The following is a 16355-nucleotide window of genomic DNA, read 5'->3' as shown; positions in this document are numbered from 1 at the left end:
TGTAGATGGAATTCCAGAATCCAGACACAAAAATGGAATTTACTGAGAAAAGGGAAATGTCACAGAATTTGGAAAATTATGGATGCATTAATCAAAATTAGGTCTGTACAGTCAGTCAAGCTAGTGTGTGTGAACATTGAAGCACTGCTGTGTAAATGTGAATCCTGATGCTCTACTACACACTGAAACACATACGACTCTTGTCTTTGTCTCATTATATGAAGACATGAACTACATCTGAGAGTCACCTCGGCGACATTTCAGTTCAGAAAACCTGTCAGCAGATGCACACAGAAACCACAACCCTCCTAAATCAAAGATCAGACTGAAAGGACAAAAATGTATTACTATTGCACATTATGGTCATTGCACACTGACTCCAAAGTTCCCAAATGTGTTTTTGGGGATTTTTTTTTTCTCATTTTCGCCATCCTTTCCTATCAAAATGCTTGTTACAGAAGATGCGAAAACGCAGAAAATCGAACCTGATCTGAATTTTTTTACGATGAACTGAAGTTTTGGAGGCAGTGTGTAAAACGTGAAGTCTTTATTTTTTAACGTGCAAAAATTCTGGACGAATATTTCGTACTCTGTGTGCAGTGACCTTTAAATGTAATGATAATTCATTCATATTTTAGAAATGATCAATTATCTCACAATTTTCTTGCGTGTTTCAATTTTAAAAGTAAAGCTCTGTTGTGCAGCACTTTTGCTAAAACATTAAAAGGTCTCTTTAAATTTCCATTTGGTTGCATTTCAAGAGATTTGTTAAGTTGTTAAACCCTTAATATGATTTCCACTGTTTTTCATGAATGTGTTTGTGTTGTGTCATGAATCCAGAAATATTTCAATAAAAATAAATAAATAATATACTTGCTTTTTGAAACTGTTAAAAATACAATTCAGAGAAATTTAATTGGAAAATGGTTAAGGCTGATTTCACTGTGTGCTAATATGGAGTTGCAGGAGTGTTTTGTGTGATTTCTAGGCCGTTCTCCCCATGTATGATTGTTTTTTAGGTTTTATGGTCTGATGAGTCTTCAGTGTGGTTTTCTCTTTCTCTTTTCTCTCAGTATCTGCCCATTTACTCGCCTTCAGAGGAGGAGAAGAAGAATCCAGAGCTCTTTGCTCACAACGTGCGCCGCTTGATGGCAAAGTAAGATCTCGGTCTCTGTCTGTACTGTCTGCTACTTTGGATTTTAATCTCCTTGTTTCTTTTTTAATAGTTTTTTTTAAAATTACTATTATCTGAAATGGCAAGTTCAGCGTAAACGGAAAAAAAAAATCCAAATAGTTTTTCGTTTTCATTTTATTTCGAATTATCGGTTTGAAATTTTTAGTTAGTTTTTAATGTTTTGGTAAAATTAGCGTAAAATGTGTCTCTCTTTTGGTATTGGGGTAAACTGCGATCATACGTGTTCCTGACAGTTGTTTGATGGATGAGTTTTGGTTTCTGTGCTGAATCTGCTTGTCATGTGTTGTGTCTGAAGGGCCCTGCAGGTCCCCGTCACAGACTACTCGTTTGAAGACTGTCAGCTGGCCATGGCCGAGGGTCAGATCCGGCTGCCGGTCGACACCTGTCTGCTGGAGTTCGCTAAACTGGTGCGCAGTCTGGGGTGAGTCTGGCTGTCATTACAGACGCTGATCAAGACCATCAGACGCTTCAGTCTCACTTCAGCTTCACAAACATCAGATCAGGAACTGTGTGCTTGTTGCTTTAGGGCCCTATGAATCCATCGTATGTTTCAACTAATTCTTAATTTTCCATTTAAATTTTTGCAGTGGAAATACATTTTTAATTTATTTTTTTTTTGTTTTTATTGTTAGTAATCAAAAACATGTCTAATTAGTTGAAATTATGAATCGATACAATTTAACATAAATTTCATAAAAATATAATACAAATTACATTTAGGGCCTTAGGAAATATGTTTTTACTTATTCCTCCACAGGGCTCTACGCTTACTTTTCTTGTTAGGAGCACTTAAAAAAATTAAGGAGCACAGTCAAAATTTCAGGAGCACATTCTACAGCAGTGTTTCCCAAACTTTTTTTCTGGGGACCCACATTTTAAAGTCGATAAATCCTTGTGACCCAATAAACATTAAGCCCATATAGTTCATATATCACGAAGAGAATTTATGCATTAACAAAATATGTGTGACTTTTAAGGTCATGCTTCCACTTAACTATTTAAAAGAGATACAGATATTTGACAAAGCACATTTTTTTATTTAAGTAAAATGCAGATTTGCAGAAAATGCTGTTTACCACAAACACAATATTTATCCATTATTTTGATTTCAAATCCACAAGTGCTTTTTCAGCATTGTGATCCTCTTTTATCACAGTACACTAGTACAGTAACAGACATTTTCACGTTTAAACTCAATAAAAAACAACATATTATTCAATGCACTTGACTTCTAGATTTGTATATTAAGTTGCTCAAGCAAGTTGCAACACATTTAAACACAACATAGGGAGGCTATAGCTTCCTTTTCTAATTGAAATTGGGCTATCAAAAAATATTTTAATTAAAACTTACCACAGACAGAAGCAGTCATGCTTTTCTTTCGCATTAAATCTTTATTAAAAACAATGCTTTAAAGAACTTTTCTGCCTGGACAAGTGCACGTATTATGTTGCCTTTTTCTTTAAAACTGCACTTTTCCTTATTTTAAACCTAGCCAAAAAGCCACGTGTTGACTGTGAAAAAGTGGACTTTATTTATATGCATTTATGGGACATTTTCGTGTCAATCCATGTTCATTTTTACAGCGAACAATGCGCTGTCACTTTAATTCAGCACATGCAGTGCTTGCAGCACATCAAAAAATAGGCTCTGCCGAAATGATCGCTGCTCTGCTGCAAACGCACTGCTTCTGGGACGCACTGCTGGACTGCAACCGCGTGCAGTGTGAACGCTCCAATCCGTTAACATGGGTGCGGAAAAAAATACGCAACGCATACGCACTGCAGACGGAGTATGAAACAGGCGATGCAGAGCGCAGCTAAAGAACAACAACAAAAAAAAGAAAGCAGAAGAAGAAAACAACGAGCTCCCTCGTGCGGCTAATAGGTGAACTACACATATAAATTTTAATCAAGAGTATATAGCGCACTGAAAAATAGTGCTCGACTTGGCGACCCATACAATATTTCCCGCGACCCACTTGTGGGTCAGGACCCCGCCTTTGGGAATGACTGTTCTACACAATCAAAAAATTAGCTTTCCTCTTACGAGGTGATATTTGACTCTTGATATTTTAATTTTGTTTGGCGTTTTTCTAACTTTATTAAAGGGATAGTTCACCCAAAAATGAAAATGTGATGTTTATCTGCTTACCCCCAGGGCATCCAAGATGTAGATGACTTTGTTTCCTCAGAAAAACACAAACGAAGATTTTTAACTCAAACCGGTGCAGTCTGTCAGTCATATAATGGCAGTGGATGGGCACCAAACCTTTAAAAGTAAACAAAAACATGCACAGACAAATCCAAATTACATTTGAATTATTAGTTAAAAATCTTCGTTTGTGTTTTTCTGAGGAAACAAAGTCACCTACATCTTGGATGCCCTGGAGGTAAGCAGATAAACATCACATTTTCATTTTTGGGTGAACTATCCCTTTAAGTGTCATCTTTTATGTCAAATAAAAAAAATTAAGCTTTTTAAAACAACAGAATAAGAACAAGTAGAATAAGTTACCAATCAAATTAAATTAGTATTAACAAAATGTATTTGTACTACAGAGGTGGCACAGAAGAACACTGAGTGCCAGAAGAACAAAGTGTCTTGTAGGTGTATCTTTTATGTGTTTAATGAGGCTCAGAGGTGGCATGAGTGCAATCAAATTCATAAATTTGTGTTGAGATTAATGTTTTAAATATACAGTTTTGAATACAGAAATATCAAATGACTTAAATAACTGAAAATATACTTTAAAAAAATGAAACTAAATCTGCCAGCAGGTGGCAGCAAACACTGATTTAATTACTGAGTCATTCATTCAGTTGATTCGTTCGAACAGATGATTCATTCAGGAATAAAGCAAGTGACTGTCTTTATGAATCGGATATTTAATAATTTCACTACATTCATTTAAAAACGCACGTTCATTGATAAACAACTCAGTTGTGGCTTGTTTCAGACCATTTTTAACGACGGCATGGAGCAAAATCAGGCAATAGTGTTATAATCAGACAATGTAAGTCACTTAATAATAACTTCTTGTTTATTTAACTGTTGTAATAAATCAATATCTCGTTTACAAACTCCCTTAAAAATGATTAAAAACTGTCACTCATAGTTCATCGCGATCTCACAGAGATCTATTATAATGAATGAAGCTCTCTATACTGCACAATCAATCTCTTATTTATACTCTCACTACACTTTGTTAATGAAATGATTCATTAGATATGTCCGTGATACATTACTCAACGTTGCATAAACATGTAGAAACCTTTGAAGCTCCCCTGAGCGCAAACACTAATATACTGATGGGGTCAGTCGCACTGCTGCTCCTAAATATGTTTTCCATAGATGCACATAGTAGTTTTCAGTTGCAAATGGTCAAATGGTCGCAATGTAGAGCCTTGATCCATCCAACAGATTTTTGTTTTATTTATTTATATATATTTTATTTTTTTATTTTTTTTTGTCAAGCAAAGTGCTGCACATCACAGGTCTACAGTTCAAATCAAACATGAAAAAAGTAATATTTCTTAGTTTTAAAGTAAATTTTTATTTTTGCTGATAATTACATTTATACTGCTTCATACTGACAGACACTAGTGCATATCCTGATCTGATTGAGAATGCAGCCCTGCTTTTGATGTGTTCATATAACATTTGCATGACATTCTGGCTTGTACGGTAGATTCCATTTTGTGACTGAATCGTGATTCCTGTATCTCTGTACTGATGCTGGATGAGGTTTGTATTGAGTTGTTTGTGGTGAATCTCAGGTGGAAGCGTGTGAACTCAGAGAAGCTCCTGCAGGATTATGGGAAGCGAGCTGGTAAACTGCAGGGTCAGAGACTGAGTCTGGAGGATTTCGCCCAGTTCCTCAACCTGCCCGTGACAGACGAACTCAGACACATGTTCGCGCTCTTTGACGAGGTAAATTATTATCCGTGGACACAGTTCTGAGCAAGTGTTTTAATCATTCATGATCAGATGTCAGTGACTCAGATGTGCAGTATCTTTGCGGTTTCCTCCAACTTTTCACTGATTAGCTGTTGTTTGTGCTCATTGCCATGAAATATTTCCATCTTGTCTCCTTCTGAGCAGAATGAAGACCACTCGATGGATGTCCGGGAGTTTGTGATCGCCTTCTCTGTGGTGTGTCGGCCTGCAAAAACACTGGACACCATCAGGTTGGCCTTCCAGGTGTGTGACGGCCATCAAATGAATAGATTATGCTGGGTTTTATGGATTGCAGGAACCTATTGAAACTTGGCGTTTCTTCTTCCATATCAATTTCCACTCTTGAGTCCTTGGCAGCCCATAGAACCGCTTGCTGGAAAGTTGTGAAATTTGGCACACTGATAGAGGACAGTCTAAAATGTCACCTTAACAAATTTGGAGTCTCTACCTCAAACTCTCTAGCGCCACCACTTGTCCAAATTTTCACTCATGTTAATGCTAATAACTTTGGAACCATAAGGCACAGTATCAAAATTATTTTTTTTTTCTCTGAATCCTTGGGTCATGCAGAGTCGAATGAACACCAAATTTGGAAAATTGTAAGGTTTAGTTTTTTTTTTTCTATTTGTAAGACCTACTTTTTAGAACTCGTCCTAGATGGTTTGTCTGATTTTCACCAAAATTGGCTCAGATCATCTTCAGACCATACTGGCATAGAGTTATGGAATTCAAGTTGATTAGTCAAACAGTTCTCGAATAACGTGCAAACAAATTCTACAAAAAGCACACAAAAATGGATGTGAAGCTAAATCTCTGCAACAGTTTGGCATATTGAGATCAAACTTGGTGTGTGTTGTAACAAGCATGACCTGAAGCTACCTGCTGTGTTTTGGCACAGTGCCACCTAGTGGTTAGGAGATATGAATTATAGCTCTTTTTGCTTATAACGTCTGAATGGTTTGGCCAAAAATCTCAAAACTTCTAGTTGGATACGTCTTGTTAGATTCAGAGGAGCATGCCGAGTCGAACTGTATCAAATTTTCCCATGTCAGCCTCTTTGAATTTTGACATAAAATGCTACATTTTATTAACGCATTGATGTATCTTTATGAAACTCGGTATGTATCTTCGTCACCATGCCCTGACAGTACTCAAAATGTTTGGTGGCAGCACCACCTTGGGGTCAAATGTTATATTGAAATATTGAAAAATGCTAACTTTTGATGAAAATGGCTTATTATAATGAAAGTGATCTCAAAATATTCCTTGGGTCATGCCGAGAACATTGATACCAATTATAGTGGCCAAACTTCCTGTCCACCATTTTGATTCATGTTGAAAACCTACTTTTTCAAACTCCTCCTCGACCATTGGACCGATTTTCACCAAATTTGACTCTGATCATCTTCCGACCAATAAGTTATGGATTTTGTGTCAAAATATGAAATATGTTTTTATTTAATGCATCAATGAATTTGCTGGAAAGATGCCAAAGTGCATCTGAGGCTGTATCTCTGCAAAGCTTTGAGATAGTTGCGCCAAATTTGGTACGTGGCATTGTCACCTCACAATGATTGCACCACATCAATTTGGTGACAGCACCACCTATTGGTCAAAAGTAATAAGCCATTCATTAACCATTAATTATGAAATTTCCAGAAATGCTAATAACTGTTGATTGCAATAGCCTATTGATGAAAGCGGTCTCAAAATATTCCTTGGGTCATGCCAACAACATTGATATCAATTATACCATAGTTGGCTGAACTTCTACTTTTTCGAATTCGTCCTAGACTGTTTGTCCGATTTTCACCAAAATCAATTCAGATCATATTCAGACTATGCTGTGAAATATTTTTGGATTTTCTGTTAATAGATGAAAGGCTTGATGCCAAAATGACTCTGAGGCTTCATCTCTGAAAAGCTTTGACATAATGACACCAAACTTTGTGTGTGCCTTTGTCACCTCACACTAAACACACCACATCAATATCATAACAGCAACACCTACTGGTCGACAGTGATAAATCTTTCAATCATTTTAATGGTGACTGTATTTGGTTTTTCAGCCTTTTTGCTTAAAATCCTAATGTGTGTTTAATGTATTTGATGCAGCTGGTGTGATGCTGGCATGACTTATCTCTCCTTCTTTGTGCTTGGCCCCATAATTGCCGCTTGCAGCTATATTTTTATTTGTGATTATGATGCTCAGCTCTGAGAGTCTGGTGTGTTTGTGATTTTCTTTCAGATGTTTGAGGCAGAAGAGGACGGAGCGATCACAGAGAACGAGCTGATGTGCATCTTGAGGACGGCGCTGGGCGTCGGAGAGCTCAAAGTCAGTCGTCTGTTTAGAGCCATCGATGAGGAGGACTCGGGCAAAATCACCTTCGGTAAGAGATTCGTTCATAATCCTCTGTGAGTCCGCATCACAGCTGACCTGCTTTCTTTGATCTTGTTCCTGGAGTTCTTCTGAATGAGTCATCATTTCCTTTTAGCTGACGTCACCTTAGTTTGTGTAGATGATTAAAAACTAATGGATTTAACACAGTGGCCAAGAGCTGCACAATTAATTAGAACTAAATTTAAATCATTAGTAAATCACTTAGATCTGTCTGTGTGTGGGTAATAATCCACATGAACTCCATCTGCATCTGCTGTGAGTTTGAGTCACTTTAACATGCGTTTGGAGCACAAAATGCCAAAAGTCTTCGCAAACCTATATTGTGCACTGTGCAGAATCTCTTACAAGCTCCTTACAGTTTTCAGTCAAAGGTTTTATGGTTTAATATACATTACATATGATATTACAGTTGTAATATAAAAAGTAATATATTTTTGTTTTTATTTGAATATTTTAATTAATTCTTATTTCGTTTTTTTGTCATTTTTTATATTTATATTTGATAATAATGTTGTTGCTTATTATGTATTTTTCTTAAATATTAGATTTTTTATTATTATAATTATCATTGTTATTATTATTGTATAGCCATTTCGACATATAACCACTTTGTGCAAAACTGTGCAGCCCTACAAACAAGCACAGCAAACCTGATTTGAAATTGCATTTAAATCATAATCACAAATTCATCAGAAGAAAATTTTATTATTATTATTTTATTTGTATTTTTTGTTTAGTCAATTTTAGATTTATGTTTCGTAATAATCTTGTTGCTATTTTTATTATGTATTTTTTATTTATTTTTATAGCAAAATTACAATCTTATTTATTTTTTATTATTATTATTATTCAATGTATAATCACTTTGGTCAAAACTGTGTAGCCCTACAAACACGCACAGCAAACCTGATTTGAAATTGCATTTTAAATCGTAATTAGAAATGTATTAGAAGAAAATTAAATTAGTTTTTTTTTTTTTTTTTTTTTCCCCAAATCGTGCAGCTCTGCTCTGCTGATGCCATTCGGTTAACGTTCACATATTCAAGGTTCATGCTTTATTATGCTATCATTTACTGATGGAAAACATATTTAAACAATCACCTGTTCAATTATATTCTTATAGTTTGTACAAGTTGCTTTTAACAGAAAACTTTGAATCATCTGTCCTGTAGAAATGTGTATTCCTTTAGGCCCAGCTGTCAGATGTGATGCTGATGTTGTTTTTGTGTGTCCCGCCGGCAGAGAGCTTTAGGGAGTTTGCCGATCAGCATTCAGACTTTGCAGAGCAGTACCTCTACTCAGACAACGCCGGCTTCGGCAGCGGCTCCCCGTCCCACGTCGCCAACGGCTTCTGCGCTGACTTCAGCCCCAGCGAGCGGAAGAAACTCGACTGAGCCTCGCTGCGGTGTTTACTTCCTGCTGTCATCTGATTGGTTCCTTTACGCTTGCTGGTTTTCTCTCTTCCCCTCAGCATCATTATTTTAAAAGCGTATTGAAGGGAATTAGTTTTTTTGGTAAAAGAAATACTTGAAAGCCAAGCACTTATTTGTTTCTCATGGGGTGATTTATTTGTGTGACTGATACTGACCGACTGTGCATGTTTTTGAAATACGGGATGAAAACGTCCAGTCAGTAATGAATCCAAGTGCTCTCACTCAGTCCCACGACTTTTGTTTCTTTCGTCTGTAGATGCCTTTATGAATTCATATGAGTATTTGCATGGGCTCGATGCTTGATAACAGTATTCCTCAGTATTTGACCATCTGATCGTTGAGCGCCAGTGACGGATATCTGATCTCTGTCTCCTCCTGCTGGACGGACCTGAGCATCGGATTTGAGGCGCAAAACACGAGCGGATGAAGCGCTGGTCTGAATCAGAATGAGCCAGTTTTTATTCTATCTCCTGATTCTTTAATCTTTGGTCCCTTCGCTCAGGGGAAAGCGGCTAACGGTGTTTGTTTTGGGTGTGCGTTTTATTTCTTTTCTCATCCTTTTGTACAGTCAGTTGCACATTTATGAATTATGGACATCCAGTAATCAATTCATGATCACATCACTATCAGCTTTTTGGGTTTTTTTTGAGGGGGGTCATGAGTTTTATTTTGATTTACATCAGGTACTGAAATAAACTGCTAAAATCTTGCTTAATATGGACCAAAAACAGAGTAATGACTGTGGTGTAGTTGGAGAATCAGGAATCTGAACCGTTGTTAGATATAGTCGAGAACAGAGCGTTTACCTTTTTGATAAACATATTCCTGTATTTTTCTATTTTTCACTCGCAGAGGCAAGTGAAAAATGGACTTCAAGTCCAATAATTTGGCCAGTGCAAGTGGCTTATTCTAATATTCTAGTAAATTTTTATCTGCATTTTACATCAAGTAAAGTCTTCCTTTCTTCATTTGAGCTTCGTTTTTTTTTTTCTCACGAACAATCATTGAATCCCTGACGAATGATGTTTTGTGGTAAATTTGTTTTGATGCTTTCACAAACACAGCTGACTGAATAAATCTACTGCCTGATGTGATTGAACACATTCACTGAATCGCATTTTTGTTTTGGGGTTTTCATTTGATTCACGTAATGAGGCCGAAGTCAAGTGATATACAGTTATTTTCTTCAAGTTTGGTCTTACATTTGATTTACCACAGAGATTTCGAAAGTTGTCAGAGTTTATTTTGCTAAAAGATACTGTTGTTATTCATAACTTTTTATAAGATTTTTTTATGGTTGAAGAACTAATGTGAAGATGCAGGATTGATTTCCTGAGGTTTGATCGGTTTAGTCTCCACAGCGTTTCAGCAACACCTCAGACGTCTGCGTTTATTACAGTCTGAGATGTTTGATTCACACTTTACTTTTCTCCTCGAGAGAACTTCGCTGTCAGTTCTCAACTCAACTCACATTTTTGGCAAAGCAATATTGTATCGATGTCACCACCTTTTTAGAAACGATTTCTGATATGTATTTTGAATATTCCGAATGCTGGGCATTTTGTGAATTTTGATATACATAAAAGAATTTCTTGTCACTGCCATGACAGATCTGTGATCTAAAGTGTTATTTTCAGATTGACCTGGTTAACTGGTATGATTAGCTTCTGTCTTTCTACACTACCTGTGATGTTTTCCTTGCTGATGGTGTTATGTATGTTATTACTATGGTTACAGTTTCTTTTTTTTTCCCAAACCGCAACAGATTTCACAAAGATTATTGTTGGCCTTGAATTTCAGTGTAATTTTAATGAGGAAAAGAGAATGTATTGACAATCCATCACAATCAGCAGTCAAAAGTGCGTCATATTTCAGAGTCTCAAACAGGAAATTATTAGTGGCGTATCTGGAGCCTGACGTACAGAGTCTCTGTGCTCATGACGGCTCTGGTCTCCTGCTCATCTCAGTCCGTCTCAGTCCATGGTTTCTTTCCCGCCTGTTTTCTAAATTTGATGTGTATTTACTTGTGCTGGCACTTTAGACTTTGAAGCTTTCTTTTCATGAATCCTCTGACAAATGTGACGGTTTGCTTGCTGTTCATGTTCATGTGAATGATTACATGTTACAGTGATCGGTACTGAATTACAGTGATAGGCTACTATGTTACAGTGATCAGTTTCTGTGTTAAAGTGATTGGTTTCTGTGTTACAGTAACTGGTTACATGTTACAGAGATCGGTTTCTTTGTTAAAGTGATCTGTTACTGTGTTACAGTTATCGGTTACTGTATTACTGTGATTTGATTAATGTGTTACAGTAACTAGTTACTATCTTACGTGTTACAGTGATTGGTTACTGTGTTACAGTTATCGGTTACTGGGTACGGTTATCGGTTTCTGTGTTAGTGATCAGTTACTGTGATTGATTAATGTGTTACAGAAACTAGTTACTATCTCACATGTAACTGTTTTACAGTGATCGTTACTGCTTTACAGTTATCGGTTACTATTTTACAGTTATCGGTTCCTGTTTTACAGTTATCGGTTCCTGTTTTACAGTTATCGGTTCCTGTTTTACAGTGATCGGTTCCTGTTTTACAGTGATCGGTTCCTGTTTTACAGTTATCGGTTACTGTTTTACAGTTATCGGTTACTGTTTTACAGTTATCGGTTCCTGTTTTACAGTTATCGGTTCCTGTTTTACAGTTATCGGTTACTGTTTTACAGTTATCGGTTACTGTTTTACAGTTATCGGTTCCTGTTTTACAGTTATCGTTACTGCTTTACAGTTATCGTTACTGCTTTACAGTTATCGGTTCCTGTTTTACAGTTATCGTTACTGCTTTACAGTTATCGGTTACTATTTTACAGTTATCGGTTCCTGTTTTACAGTTATCGGTTCCTGTTTTACAGTTATCGGTTCCTGTTTTACAGTTATCGGTTCCTGTTTTACAGTTATCGTTACTGCTTTACAGTTATCGTTATCGGTTCCTGTTTTACAGTTACCGTTACTGCTTTACAGTTATCGGTTACTATTTTACAGTTATCGGTTCCTGTTTTACAGTTATCGGTTCCTGTTTTACAGTTATCGTTACTGCTTTACAGTTATCGGTTCCTGTTTTACAGTTATCGTTACTGCTTTACAGTTATCGGTTCCTGGTTTACAGTTATCGGTTCCTGTTTTACAGTTATCGGTTCCTGTTTTACAGTTATCGTTACTGTTTTACAGTTATCAGTTCCTGTTTTACAGTGATCGTTACTGTTTTACAGTTATCGGTTCCTGTTTTACAGTTATCGGTTCCTGTTTTACAGTTATCGGTTACTGTGTTGCAGTTATCGGTTCCTGTGTTACAGTAACTAGTTACTATCTTACATGTTACAGTGATTGGTTTATGTGTTACAGTGATAATTACCATGTTACAGTGATTGGTAACTGTTACATGTTACAGTGACCAGTTCCTGTGTTACAGTGATCAGTTACTATTACAGCGGCTCTGATATGTACCCAAATGGATGATACTGGATTGAGCAGAAAGGGATTGTGGGTTTGCTCTGGATCTAATAGGGTTGTAGTTCTTGGACATTAAACTAGTCCATTCTTATGTAAAGAAGTCATTCTCATGAAACCTGTCAAGAACATGTTTGTCTTTACCCAGTTTTTCATTTTTTTTTGTCAGTGATTTACGCCTCTGTGTATTAATTGCTGCTCCAGCTGAACGCACGTGATGGAGATTTACTATTGATCAAAGTACCGGCGTCATTGACTAAATGCGCCTCACAAGATCGTGCGATTAATCGTGCAGCCCTAATATTTAGACCAAATTCCCACTGAAGCAAAAAGTGGTATTTCTGTGAAGACAATAAAATGTAATGCTGTTTTCAATTAAACAATCATTTTATTGTTATTTTAAATATCTGTTAGACTAATGAGAATAAGTAAGGTAAACAGTCAAACGCATAATAAATTGTCATGAAAATGTCAGTTGAAAATATCTCACTAGTTTTATTTGCTGAAATGGCCAGAATATTATTCACTGAAATCATATGTAGTCATCAGAAATGTGATCTGAGCAAACCTCAGTCTCCTTCCTGACAACAGAAGCGGTGGTTTGAGTTGGAAAGAGTTCTGTTTTTGATTGTTTTGATCAGTTTTGTAATGACATGAGGACGAGTTTTTCAGCGTAGAGTTTATTTGAAATACCTCACAGAAGACCTGCTCTGCTCTGTGTTCGTAAAGGTTCCTGTATTTATTTCTCTGGTGTCTGTGACGCTTGTCTAACGCTGAGCTGAAGAAGAAAGGCTGAACTCCTCCAGGTCATGTGTCTTTCTGATGGCTCTTCTGACACTCGTCCAGCTGAAGTAGATGTTAGCTCTGTTTTCTATTTTGCCCTGACTTTTATTTTGTAATGTATCAAAAGAGTCATTTTTACAAGATTCCTGGCCCTGTCTGTTTTGACCGCTATGAAATGACTTGTCATTCTGACTCTTTAATAAAAAAGGGACACTTGACCACATTCTCTCTGGCTCTGCTTGTTTTCTGCAGTAACTCTGTCTCCCTCTAGAGGAGCGGATGGCATTTTCTTCTGAAACAGCACTGAGTGATCAGATCACCATACACTGTATAAACAATAATGATAAAAGTTCAGCTGGTATTTCTTAATTATTATATCATCTTTTCAGGGTTTCTGCAGATTGTAAAAAGTCTTAATTTGCACTTCCACAAACTAAGGCTTAAAAAGGTCTTTCTCAGTATTTTCCAGTCTTGTTTTCCAGTACAAATGTCTAAAAATCCTTGTAGATCTACTTGAGATGTGAATCAAAAATATGAAGTCTTGTTTTCTGAGAAGTTGTTTTAAGTTTGTGCTTAAAACGAGAATAAATATTGGTCAATGGGGAATGAAAACTTTTTCTCTTTGAATGTATTACATTTTTCTGAGCACTGGCAGATGTTTGTTCTTGTTTTAGTCTTAATCTCACTTAATTATATCATTTTATCTCATGTCATTTTGCTTTTCAAGTTAAAAGATATTGTTTTAAAAATCGTAAGATGTTTTGTTTTATATTTTTCTGACAAACTACGGATTTTTCTGTAAAAATACGGATGAAGGACATCAGTAAGTTATTTCCGTATCTGTGATGTTCTAGTAATATTCTAGTTTTAGTATTAAGTTTTTTGTTTTGTTTTTTGTGAAAAATAAAAATAATAACATTTACATTGTTAACATGTTAACATAACATTTAAAACATTTACATTTAGAGACTATGTTGGCATATTGTGTTCCATAATTTCATTTTAATTATTTTTTTTCCTAGGGTTGTCTTTACTTTGTTTTAAAAAGGGTAATACAGTCTTAAATTTACCTTTATAATATCTGCAGAAACCTTGGTTTTGTCAATATTTTTTTATACTTACACAGTTTTATATTGGGATACAATATAAGACCTTAATTTAAAAGTGTTTTAACAGTTTTAGTAACAACAATAATCCTGGTATATAAAAAGTATATTGAGCAGACCAGAGCTTGTTATTATTTTTGGGGCATGTTGTCACAAAAAGCTTTTCAGCTAAATGTAATTTTTTAAAACAGTTATGATATGCATAATTCATCAAACAAGAATACATGTAAATTATATATTTATATATACTGTATGTGTATATGTATGTTAATTCAATTGCCTATAGTAATCCATAATTACACAATAAATATAATAAAAATACAATGAATTTTCATTCTGGAGGAGTCACTAAGAATCACTAAAATTACAAGACTGTTTAAACTAGATGTTTGAAACCAGTACAAAACCACTGCATGAAAACAAAACAAAAATGCTGGCCTATTGTGTTCCATTATTTTATTTTATTTTTCCTAGAATTTTCTTTACTTTGTTTTAAAAAAGTTAAAGTTTTAAATGTACCTTCATAATATCTGCAGAAATACTGGGTATTGTTGTTCTTTTGACCATCAATGGCAACAAATCTCTTTTGAACACTTTTGGTGATTATAATACCTGATTATGATCATGTTGTCTCATTTCAATGTATACCTTTTAATTCTGAAACAAAATTATACTTATACTAGACAAGTGAAATTAATATGGAAAAAAATATATACTTTGAACCCCATGTGGATTTACACAAACTGAGAAAGTCAAAAAAGTGTGACTAATTTACTGTATCACAGTGTTAGGTTACTATGTTACAGTTCTGTGTTAAAGTAACTGGTTACTATGTTACAGTGATTGGTTGAGTCTCTAATGTTGTGTCTCGGTCATATGGTCTTGGATCAGCGTCTCTGAAGCTCATCGCTGTGTTTTCCAGCTTCTCTCATAAATGCATGAGTGGATCTGATGAATAGCAGACGATCACAGATTGACAACAGAGTTTCTCCCGCAGCGTCCTTGTTCTCACAGAAGTGGTTTTCATCAAATGCCGGATGAAATGCTCTTTTAATTGTCTCCAGTCAGGTGTGCGGCGGCGGCGAGCGTCTCTATGGAGGATTGTTTAAAAGCAGTGAGTCTTACTATGACTGTCACTCGGAGGAATCTCCTCATTGTCTGTGAGAGAGCGAGACACCTGGACCATGACCGCTCTGTCATTCATATACCATGCACTCACTGCTTTCCTCTGACACAGTCTTTTTGTGTACCACCACCGTCAAGACTTGACCAGCGAGAGACTGGGTTTGGCATTAAATGTGAAATCTGCAGATCCACATCAAACCTTCAATCAGTTTGATCATGTTAGCAGGTGGTGTGTGCTGAAAATCAATCTCCGAAAGGTGTTGATTATTGAATTAGCCCTGTCAGACACTAATGGTAATAATATTTGCTCAAAGGGCATGATGGGATACGAATTACCACACGTCCGTGTCGTTTGACAAACACCTCATTATTTTCATGTTATGGTGGTTATTCAGGTACTGAAGAGTGTTATTTTAGTATTATTCATATTGTATATTTTGTTTTTTATTATTATTTTTTTTTTAAATTAACTTATTTTTTAAATCAGTTGACACATTTAAGTTATTTAATTAGATTTTTTTTTTATTTGTTACTTTGCTTTTTTATTTTTATTAGTATTTATTTTAATTATTGTTGTTTTTAAATACTACCATTTAGGTTTAGGACATTTTCTTCTTAGATTTTATTTATTTTCAAATTAGTAATTTTAGTGAGATTAATCTTATTTTGTTCAGTTGCAGGGCTTTCTTTTTCTTTCTTTCGTTCTTTCTTTATTTTAATGAAAATGTTTTAATAGTTTAGTTACATTTCCACTGTTACTGTTAAAAAAGAAAAAACTGGGGCATGTTGTCATAAAGAGCTTTTCAGCTAAATGTATTTTTCAAACAATTATGATATACAAAGTTC

The 16355-nt window shown here is 35.6% G+C and overlaps 1 protein-coding gene across 1 annotated transcript in view; it reads left to right on the top strand.

Moving 5' to 3' along the window:
* LOC141342322 (lysophosphatidylcholine acyltransferase 1) overlaps nucleotides 1-11498 on the top strand; it is a 44449-nt gene extending 32951 nt beyond the window's left edge. The window contains exons 9-14 of the mRNA XM_073846752.1: nucleotides 1074-1156; nucleotides 1491-1616; nucleotides 4975-5128; nucleotides 5300-5398; nucleotides 7404-7545; nucleotides 8799-11498. Coding sequence (XP_073702853.1) covers nucleotides 1074-1156; nucleotides 1491-1616; nucleotides 4975-5128; nucleotides 5300-5398; nucleotides 7404-7545; nucleotides 8799-8950 — 756 coding nt within the window. The 3' untranslated portion in view covers nucleotides 8951-11498. The remainder of the gene's footprint in view (nucleotides 1-1073; nucleotides 1157-1490; nucleotides 1617-4974; nucleotides 5129-5299; nucleotides 5399-7403; nucleotides 7546-8798) is intronic.
* The last annotated feature ends 4857 nt before the right edge of the window (nucleotides 11499-16355 follow it).

The sequence above is a fragment of the Garra rufa genome, chromosome 9 (genome assembly GCF_049309525.1).
Source record: "Garra rufa chromosome 9, GarRuf1.0, whole genome shotgun sequence".
In the NCBI taxonomy this organism is placed as follows: domain Eukaryota; kingdom Metazoa; phylum Chordata; class Actinopteri; order Cypriniformes; family Cyprinidae; genus Garra; species Garra rufa.
This window is presented reverse-complemented; position numbering and strand designations above follow the sequence as displayed.